Here is a 10,353-nt window from a genome sequence, read left to right as displayed (position 1 = left end):
ATTGGTTTATGCATCAGGACAACGATCCACCCCCCAAACAAACAAACAAACAAAAAAGACAACATCCAAAAACGTTTTTGGAGTGACCTAGTCAAAGTCCGGGCTTAAAGCCGATTGAGATGCTTTGGGATGACCTTAAACATGCCATTAATGCTCTGAAACCCTCCAATGTCGCTGAATTAAAACAATTCTGCAAAGAACACCAAGGCCTTGGTGTTCCCCCAGAAAAGGTGGAAAAAGTATAGGGAAAGGGAGTTTTGCATAGGCTGTTGCCCACACAACCTGGTGCCAGATACACATAAGAAAATGAATGGATGGATGGATGGATGGATGGATGGATGAATCTATGGATGGAGAAAATTTACCTTGCCCAGCTTTTCAAGAGTTACAAATACACAACTCATATGATAATTCAAGCAAAGAAAGGCAAACGATTAAACCCTTATGAGCTAAGAAAAACATTTGTGATTACTTTATTAAAAAAATTGTATGGTAACAGGGTTAAATGAGAGTAACAGGCCTGCACAAGATAACGGGGTTGAACGGATATATTACTTTTATTTGTAGATTATGTCATACATCTGACAAATAAATACTCAGGACTACACAGAAATGTTGTTTAATAATATCTTATATATTTTTTAACATGTTTGTAATGTTTGTTTTATATGTACAGTAACAGGATTGCAAATCAGTGGTGATATTAGAGTTTTCTCAGAAAAAGATGTAAGCTGACAGTTGACTGTGAAAGTCAAGAATAAATATAGAGATATAAACAAAGGAATTAAACTTTTAAATTAATTTCTATTTTGGCAATATAAATATCAAGGTTTGCATTGGTTGGAATGACACAATCTAGTCAGAAAAGACTGGAAAAATACAAAATATATAACAGAGAACTGACCTTTCATCTAACCACGGTGTTAACACGCAGCTCAATCGTGTCACTGATTTTTTGTCAAGTAACTCACTGTTTAGGCTGCACATAGGGTTGCAGTGCGTAATGACTCTTCTTTAATATATGTTGATGTTTGCATGTCGTAAGTTGATGATGAACAAAATCAAAACAAGAAAAAAGTGGATTTATAACTATTTTTAACTGTTATAAAGTAGTTATTGAGAATTTGGCAAGAGAAAAAAAATGCTATTTTGATAGTTCTCAAGAGCTATTTTGCATTTAAATAATATTTTGGAATTGGAACCACCTTCACACTACAAATGTATGTTGTAGTCCTTTGTGAGTGGATTGTATTCAAATTCATATGTGTGTGTGTGTGTGTGTGTGTGTGTGTGTGTGTGTGTGTGTGTGTGTGTGTGTGTATGGAGTGGGGGCAAAGAAAATCTCCTGCATTTATACGATGGCTCACTAACAGTGACAATAGTGAGTGTTGAGACCTCTCCAGTGCACTTGCTATCACTGTTATTTGCACCAAATCAGGTGAAATTGTTTCACAATGACTCATGGCTTCCTAACTGAACAGATTTGCATCCCTGGAGATTAACTAACTTTGTGTTAAACCTTCGATACTCTGATCCCTTACTTATTTCACGTCTTGTCATATTAACAAATTATTTTATGGCGCACTCCTGTGCAGCAGACGGCGCTGCATGTATCACGAGGGCTCTGGTATCCACCAATCCAAAGAGCTCCAGGTTGTGGGCATGATCTATTTTGACCGCTTTGCTTTCGTCTCATTCGTGCTGTCCAATCAAGCTCCACTAAAGCGAGGCACCGCCAAGATCAGATTGTGAGAGACGCTGCTGTAGCAAGGCTAACGGAAAGTCGATAGGAAAGGCTAGCGAGCGATCTGTTAACCTGTAAGGTGCACCGGTAAGCAGCATCTACTCAACTGCAGCTTGTCACTCAGCTGACGCATATGATAGCACTGACGTTAAATATCTGTATGACCTTCTATTGTTTGTTAAGTATATAGAAAAAAATGTTACCGCCAATAAATACAAAGCTAACCGTCGAGGTAAACTTGTAGCTAATTCTGGGGTTGTCGATGACAGCTGGGGGTTAGCTTCTGTGCTAACCCACTAGCTAGCCAGTGGGCTAACAAAGCGCTGAAGCACCTACTTCTTGAAGTGCAATCGCGAGCTAGCTCAGTGTTAAAATAAACATGTTAATAATAAAGACAAGTACTTTTTGCATTGCATTTAATATATCCTCTTTCAAGTCGCTAACTTACGGCATGTAGCTGACGGTAACGAAGTGAAGAGCAAAGCTAGTTTTTGCGGTTCATTATGATTGTAATCGACCTGATTACAGTAACGTACTTGTATCGGATCCATATGCAACAGTTCGTTTGGAAGCGAACCTTAATAAAAACTAATATTTAAGTTTTCGACACCTCAAAATGGCCACCTTTCTGTTAATTTAGCGTCAGGAAAGTATTCGTAAGGGTCTTCGTGTTTTATTAAGAACAAATAAGAAAGGTTACGCGATTAAATGCGTGGAATAATAATACTAATAAGTCGAGTGTTTAAATGTAACTTCCAGACAACAAAGTGTGTTATTCATTAGTTAGCTATGTGTGTTGATACTGGTTACTACACTGGCAAAAGGAGGTCAGCGGTTGACAATAAAACGCAATCAACTTACGGAGTATATGCGGCTACCTGCAACTGGTATTTTAGAAGTTGTGGTTAACTGTGGCAAAAATTTTTATCGTCTGGATAAAATCCACCTTGCTGGCATCGATGGCAAACTTTGTTTACTTTTTCAGTCTCTTTGACTTGGAAACGATCACTCTTTGTACAGCTAGCACACAGCAAGTTATGCAAATCCTGACATGGCTTGTTGTATTAAAAAATAAGCTTAAAAGTGAAATACTCAATGTGAATACATTATTTCGTACTTCAAATGAACTATATAATTGTTAAAAAGTATCTCGACATTTCTTAGTTTGTTTCCTGTTTAGTGGGGATTTAGACCTCCTCTTCCTCCATTCTCAAATGCCAACAACAACAGCCGTCGAGGAGACAGAGTGCACTCGTAAGCGCATACAGTCACCACAGTGAAGCTCATTCATCGTGCGAAAGGCACGTTCACTATTTTAAGTGTTAACCCATGCTGAAGTGTAGCTGGGATCTGCAGCACGGAACCAATAATCGCAACATTTCTACATGAATCGTCTCAGAGCGTGCAGGAGCTAACTAGTAAGCTAAGACCAGCAAGCTGGGTCTACCGCTAGCTGTTAGCAGCTAGCTGCGTCCAACAAAAGATTGTTCGTGCTAATCGACATATAATATGACCGCTGTTACAGTATCATGCAGCCACAGTGCCTGGAGCCATATAGTGCTGTCTCTGTTGCGACATTATCAGTTTAGCGCTGTTGTGATAAAGTTCGCTTGTTTGCGTGACCTGTAGCAGAAGTTGGACGGTGCCTCTCCTCCGGACGTGCTCGGTACCTGAAGTAGGCCTTGTGCACACTTAGCGTAGTAAAAGTTGTGAGCATCAAGGGATGGCTTAATATGGTTTCCTGCATATATAGAACATTTAAAAGTACTGCTCGGTGGCTCGTTCACGTGAGATTGGTGTGAGAAGCGTACATGTCTGCGCATTTTGGCTAATAAAACAAACAGTGACGCTAACATTGGTGATGTAGTTAGCTTTCTACAATGTGCTCTTAGCAAGCAGACCAGATGGGCCTTACTTCAGAAATAAGTTTAAATTTCCTCTCCAAAACAAAGTGAAACACAGCTTAGCTTGGGAAACAGTATTGGGAAATATGATGTTTGGGTCAAACTGCAATTTTGTCATTATTTAAGTAATAGTTTGTTCTCTTTCTGTTTGCAGGGGTCTGAATAGTGACTGGCAGAGGAAAAGTCTTTTTAACCCAAAGCATACCTCTTTTCGGTCCTTTGGGATCATGGCTAAAGATGTAAGTAAATATATACATGGTTTCATGAGAAACATCAGGCTATTTCGGCTGTGTCACCTAAGTACTGTAGCTAATTTTGGGTCCTTCAATTTACTGGCTGCACTTAGTCTTGTAGCGTTTTCTTTTCTTTTTCTTTTTAAATAGACTGTGGGATTTGTTTAGTGACTTCATAGTGGAGTGGCTTATACATTTGCCTTACAAAAGATCCCCTGTTAGGTCCTGGAAGGTGACACAGTTCCATTGAATCAGGAAGGGCATTCGGCGTTAAAACTGTGACAAATCAAACTTGTACAACTCGCTGCGGTGACCCTTCTTAAATAAGGCATCAGCCAAAAGTAGCTTCTACTGCATGGAGTTTGTTTAACTTGACTCGTCTTCAATTCTGTGGTTTCTGCAGTAAATTAAGTTGTTCTCTTTTACAGGCTGGTCTAATTGAAACCAATGGAGAGCTGAAGGTTTTCATCGATCAGAATCTGAGCCCTAGTAAAGGTATATTTTGTGTATATTTTACAGAAATTGTGCATATGTGATATGAAGGGCTTTCTAAGCGGCATGTACAGTCTAGTTTAAGAGGCAGCAGGGCTGTTTGTTGGTAGGTGGACAATAGGGGGCAATGGTGTTTCATTCAAAAGCTTCCCCCATTAATGATCTTCTCATGTCTCCTATAAGGTGTCCTGTCCTTGGTTACTGTCCAGCCCACAGCTGCCCCTGTGGCCAAACAGCTACTACCCAAAACCCTTGGGCCATCCAATGTGAACGTCGCTACACACATGCAAAATGTGCCACACATGGTGAGTGAGGTCCTGTTAAGTCAGCATTATGTGGTTTCTTTTCTCTTAAGGCGTAGAAACCCTCAGCAAATTTAAAGAATGCTTTGGCTCCGCTAAACATTAGGTAGATGAATTTTTGTAGGGTTTTACTCGGCTTTATATGAATGTTGTATAAGCCCCCTCCATTATCATTGTGAGGTGACCGGGGAGAGGGTAGCTGGAGGCAGTTGATCCTAAGCTCATCAACTCTACAGTCAGCAGGATTACACCCATCATCCCATTATGTACAAGGAATGTATACATAACGGAAATCAGCTTAGATATCACCTTACTAAAGGAATAGATCACCCGTCTTCAAGATGCCTCACATTGCTGTTAGGGATGCAGTTTTTTAAAGCTGTCTCTTTAACTGTCATCAGCCCAATTCAGCATTAGGTTTTTATTAGTCATCATAAATGACTGAAATTCTAAAAATGTCTTATTTCTCCCTTAAAGCTGTATTCAAACAATCGCCAATGATTTTCATGACAAACCAAATATTTTGCATAAAAAGTCAAATTCTGTCAAATGAAATAACTGTCATTTAACTTTACTGCTTCACCTGTCAGCTATCTAATGCAAGGCCAAATGTATTTAAATCATTCCTTATTGCACTGAGGGTAGTTATAGCTTTCTGCAAGGTATCCTCAAAATGACAGAAATCAGCAGAAGATGCGTGTCCTAAAGAGAGTGAACAGAGTCCCACCTTGAGTTTATGTTCAGTGTGAATTGGTTCTTGTAGTTAAACATAATATATTTAAGTGTGAGGCTTTAGAAGAAATATTACATGTCAAGATTTGACTACATGAGGTTTTAGAGGAGAAACTCATTGTTGATGACAACTAAAGCATGACTAACAATGCTGACATCAGTGTGTGTTCTTTCTCTTCTCTGTGGTCTTCCTGTAGGTGATTGGAACACCCCAGAGGCCTACCGTATCAAACACCATTTTGGTAAACAGTCCACACACACCCAGTTCCCAGTTCCTCACACAGACTCAACCAGCCGATGCCTCTCCTTGGTCATCAGGGTAAGGCTTCAAATTGCCCTTAAGATTTTAAGCTTGGGACATTATTGGTGAGCTCTGTCCAGATTAAGCTAAGCATTTTAGAATGGGTCAAGTCTGATAGCTATTCATAGCAATAAAAAAAAAAAAAAAAGTGAATGCCAGATTGCCACACATCAGTGTGTTTGTGTTCATAGTGACGTGGGCTCGTTTGTTTTTTATGTTTGCAGAAAACGTGGGAAGAAAGGGGAAAAGAATGGGAAGGGCTTGAGGCATTTTTCCATGAAGGTGTGCGAGAAGGTGCAGAAGAAAGGAGTGACCACGTACAATGAAGTGGCAGATGAACTGGTGGCAGAATTCAGCTCATCAGACAACCACATGTCACCGAATGACTCAGTGAGCACTGCCGCTGTGTGATACTGTCTCAGTGACGCAGACTGATTACTCCTGATGAAGATATTTTAATTCTAAGCTATATTTTATTAATGTTTTGAATTGCGTCTTTTTTTTCTCTCTCTCTCATTTCAGCATGTGTATGACCAGAAGAACATTCGGCGACGCGTTTATGATGCACTTAACGTGCTCATGGCCATGAACATTATTTCTAAAGAGAAAAAAGAAATCAAGTGGATTGGTCTACCCACCAACTCAGCGCAAGAGTGCCAAAACCTAGAGGTAGAAACGCACAGCGAAGACAGTCACTCCTGCTTTTGTTACCAGTGTTAAAACACTTTTATTTCAACTGTAGGTGGAGAGACAAAGGCGGCTGGAGAGGATTAAGCAGAAACAATCACAGCTTCAGGAGCTCATACTGCAGGTTGGATTTGAGTGCTGGTACTTGTGTGATCAAAGGGGGGCTACAATTATAATCTTTATAGTGGTAATTGTGCATCAGGGCTGCAGAAGACGCTTCATAAATACCCCACGAACTGATTGGCCTCTTTAGATTGCTTTTGTCTGCGTTTTGTCTCGTTTTGTGATGCTGGATCATAATGAATCAGTAATAAACAGAAGTTCTTCTCATTGAATCTCTATATATATGCAAGTAGCATATACAAAATGGCAACTTAAAATTGTTACAATGTAAAAGAAAAATTTAGCATTTAAAAAAAAAAAAAAAAAAAAAAAAAGCATAAATATATCCAAGAATGCTGTAGTGCTACACTCTTAGTTCTTTGCAGCTGTTTGAGTTTTAACTTGTCTTTGATCTTGTCTTACAGCAAATAGCTTTTAAGAACCTGGTTCAGAGGAATAGGCAGACAGAGCAGCAGGCAAACCGACCTCCACCTCCCAACTCCATCATCCACCTTCCTTTCATTATTGTCAACACCAGCAAGAAAACTGTCATTGACTGCAGCATCTCCAATGACAAGTGTGTGATCATCAGCTCTGTTATTTAAAATGCTGGCACTTGGAATAATTTGTAACTGGGGTGGAAAAGAAATTATCCAAAAAGTGGGGGAGGTGTTCACATTTTCATCGAGGCGCTGGTAGTGCTTCACCGGGCTGTATTTATTAGGGCTTTAATAAATAGTTGCGGAACAACATGTACTTGACAACAGCCCGTCAGCCACATAAGCTGCTTTATTTTTTCTAGCCATGTGACATGATTGTATGTAATACCTTGGAGCTGCATAGGTGGGAAACTCAACTATAATTGCAGGTTAATTGTGTTCTGGTTCTTGGCAAATAAGCTAAAAGAGGCTTGGAAGCCTTCTGTCAGTGCAAAGCATTATAGTGTGGTATCAAGATGTGCATTATAACAATAACTAGAATCTCCTCATTTTTAACTCAACATTTCAGTGTGTATAGGATTAGTGGCTGACTTGAAGAAGTAAATATGAGGCCTTCCCACATGCAACTAAACCAGGGGTGTCCAACTCCAGGTCTCAAGGGCCGGTGTCCTGCAGGTTTTAGATATCACCCTGGATCAGGACACCTAAATCAACTGATTAGTTCATTACCAGCCTCTGGAGAACTTCAAGACATGCTGAGGAGGTAATTTCATCATTTAAATCAGCTGTGTTGGATCAAGGACTCATCTAAAACCTGCAGGACACCGACCCTTGAGGCCTGGAGTTCGACACCCCTGATCTAAACTAATCCCCAATTTGTAGATGAACTTTATTTTGAAAGGAATACTAGTAGCTGTCCTCAACAGGCTAACTAAAATACTGAAGAACCTTTGGCTAATTTCTTCTTAGCCAAATGTGTTGAAAATTGGACCCATGTTCTATTCTATTCAGTATGCTGTCCTTGATTTGGTACCCATGATCCTCTTTAAAATTAGAACGAACACTTGTTTGGATAATTGACCCTTTCCCATTTTCCACTCTTCAGGTTCGAGTATTTGTTTAACTTCGACAGCATGTTTGAGATCCACGATGACATCGAGGTGCTAAAACGTATGGGCATGGCCTGCGGCTTGGAGGTGGGAAAGTGTTCTCCAGAGGATCTGAAAACCGCACGTAGCCTGGTGCCCAAAGCTCTGGAGCCTTATGTTATAGGTAAGTGACCAATATCCCTATGAGTTCGGCCCCCCTACCCCCCCTGGAAATTACGCCCCTGGTTCTTGGTGCAGTTGTGAACACAGTAATCACACTTGGATGGGGACCAAACAATTGGACCGAGACCCTTTGGAGCATTGGTCTCCAACCCCTGGGCCACGGACCGCTACCGGTCCATGAGTCATTTGGTACCGGGCTGCAAGAGTTGAGGCTCAGGTGGGAAATTTATGGTTTTCAGAGTTTTTATTAGTTTCTATCGTTTTTTTTTGTGTTTTTTTTTTTTTTTTTTTTGTTTGTTTGTTTGTTTGTTTTTTTTAATCGTTTTTATCGTTAACTCGGTTTCCCTGGGTCTTTTCCCCTGTGGTGCAAAAAAGGTTGGGGATCGCAGCTTTGGAGGACAGGGTCTTGGGACACTTTATAAAAAAATAAATAAAAAAAACCTCCAGTGCGGCTTATGGTATGATGATCTGACCTGACTACCAGGTCTGTATTTTCTGAAAATGAGTGAAAAACAGCTACACGTTTACAAACTCGTCAACTCGGTCTAGAGTGAGAGGTGAGAAAAACACCCTTAGACAGAAACTGCTTCAAAGGGTTCAACGTCAAAGGGTTAGTCTTCATCTGCAGTTAAAGTAGGCAAGAATCTGATTGTGCTTTCTGAATCCCTTTGTTCTATATCTCTTATCCCCACTCAGGTCTGTAAATAGTCGAAGGTCTTCATTCTAATTCATTTTCTCTTTATCCAGAAATGGCCAAAGGTCCCATCAGTAACGTCTACATCACTGGAGGTTCCTCTGCTAATGGAGCCCGTTACCCTGCAAACAGGTAAGAGTTGCTAAATGTGATGTAGCTCTAATGTGCACACTGCTTTTTCTAACATTTCCCCATCCTCTTATGCAGTGATGGCTGCACTGATGGCACCATGGCGTCCAGCTCAAACGATTCTCACTACAGCGGGTCTCGTGTGGAGACTCCAGTGTCTTACATGGGGGATGACGACGATGAGGATGAGTACGATGAGAATGACGATGAAGACTAACCTCCCTACACCTCGCCACTCCAACAAGCACAGTCTTCAAAACCACCCTCACCGTGGGAATTTAGTCCACTGTCGTCGTGTGTGCTTTTTTCTCTCCCCCCCCCCCAAAAAAAACCTCCCCTCCGCCCTGTTTCCCTGTATTTCTGTCTGGCTTTCTCAGGGGTGTCGATGAAAATTAAAAGAACAGAGGTGTTTGCACCCACCTTTTTCTGCTCCTGAATCACCTGCACCACAGCTCAGTGGGAGGTGTCGTCCAAGGGAACTGTAGTCTTTGTCCCTGCCACCTGAAGTCTTTATATGTCTAATCCACTTCTTAATAAGCCATCCCACTAAAAAGCAACTCTAAGGCCTACTGCTGTTGGAGAATGTATAATGTACCCGTTTGACTTATAATAATTTTTTTTTCTGCAGTTGCATATGGCAGACATGATCAAAATGTTCCAAGGTGGCCAAAGTGTCTGCTGTGAGATGTGTTGTTAGTGCAACACCATGGATTTGGAATGGCTTAACACAGATGCCACTGCATCACAGGATGGGGCTCCATCACATCTCGTCATACTTTGTTTGTTTTGTTTTGGTTTTGTGTTCTGGGCAATTTGAAATGGTTTCCCGATTGTTTTTTTGGGCTGGCTTCCTTCTGTTCCGTAGGCAGCTGCTTTCCTGATCTTCTTTGCTAGTTTTATTTGTATTCCAGAGTTGAGGAATTCTCCATCACCGCCCTGTTAATGCCTTGGTAGTGTTTACAAAATAATGGCAGCAGCGAGGTAAAGACTTTCATAACCCAGGCTCCTAGGTAAATAAGCTTTCTTTGTTAATTACATATATGAATCCTACAACAATTGTAGCTTATAGTTTCCTTTAGAGGCCAGTGGTAAAGATAGACCTACAAAAATTATTGATGTAACAATGTGTGGTTGTATAGGTCTTTATGTACACCCTTCAAAGATCTCCCTTTTAAAACTGAGCAACACGTGTACTGACTCTTCCAAATACCTTTTTCTGTAATCTAATATAAGTTTGCAAATTAAATATAGATTGTTTTAATAAGTTTGTATCCACAATTCATGAGTTTTCTGGGGGTGGGGTAAGGTCGACTGTCTGTTGG

At 40.6% G+C, this 10,353-nt stretch overlaps 1 protein-coding gene across 4 annotated transcripts; it reads left to right on the top strand.

Moving 5' to 3' along the window:
- Positions 1-1,696: 1,696 nt before the first annotated feature.
- tfdp1a (transcription factor Dp-1, a) lies at positions 1,697-10,295 on the top strand. 4 transcript variants are annotated; one of them, XM_084907725.1, is made up of 12 exons: positions 1,697-1,831; positions 3,803-3,887; positions 4,310-4,376; positions 4,557-4,678; positions 5,605-5,726; positions 5,933-6,098; positions 6,231-6,377; positions 6,451-6,519; positions 6,923-7,074; positions 8,043-8,209; positions 8,956-9,034; positions 9,110-10,295. In XM_084907725.1, the coding sequence occupies exons 2-12, from the start codon at positions 3,876-3,878 to the stop codon at positions 9,246-9,248; spliced, it is 1,242 nt and encodes a 413-aa protein (XP_084763851.1). In that variant the 5' UTR covers positions 1,697-1,831; positions 3,803-3,875; the 3' UTR covers positions 9,249-10,295. The 4 variants fall into 4 exon arrangements, with proteins under 4 accessions (XP_084763851.1, XP_084763852.1, XP_084763853.1 ...); XM_084907726.1 differs by lacking the exon at positions 1,697-1,831 and adding an exon at positions 2,908-2,998; XM_084907727.1 differs by lacking the exon at positions 1,697-1,831 and adding an exon at positions 2,943-3,045.
- The last annotated feature ends 58 nt before the right edge of the window (positions 10,296-10,353 follow it).

Source organism: Perissodus microlepis, chromosome 16 (genome assembly GCF_051167445.1).
Source record: "Perissodus microlepis isolate ML-2025 ecotype Zambia chromosome 16, ASM5116744v1, whole genome shotgun sequence".
In the NCBI taxonomy this organism is placed as follows: Eukaryota; Metazoa; Chordata; class Actinopteri; order Cichliformes; family Cichlidae; genus Perissodus; species Perissodus microlepis.
The sequence above is the reverse complement of the archived record's forward strand: the minus strand, read 5'-3'. Positions and strand labels throughout refer to the sequence as shown.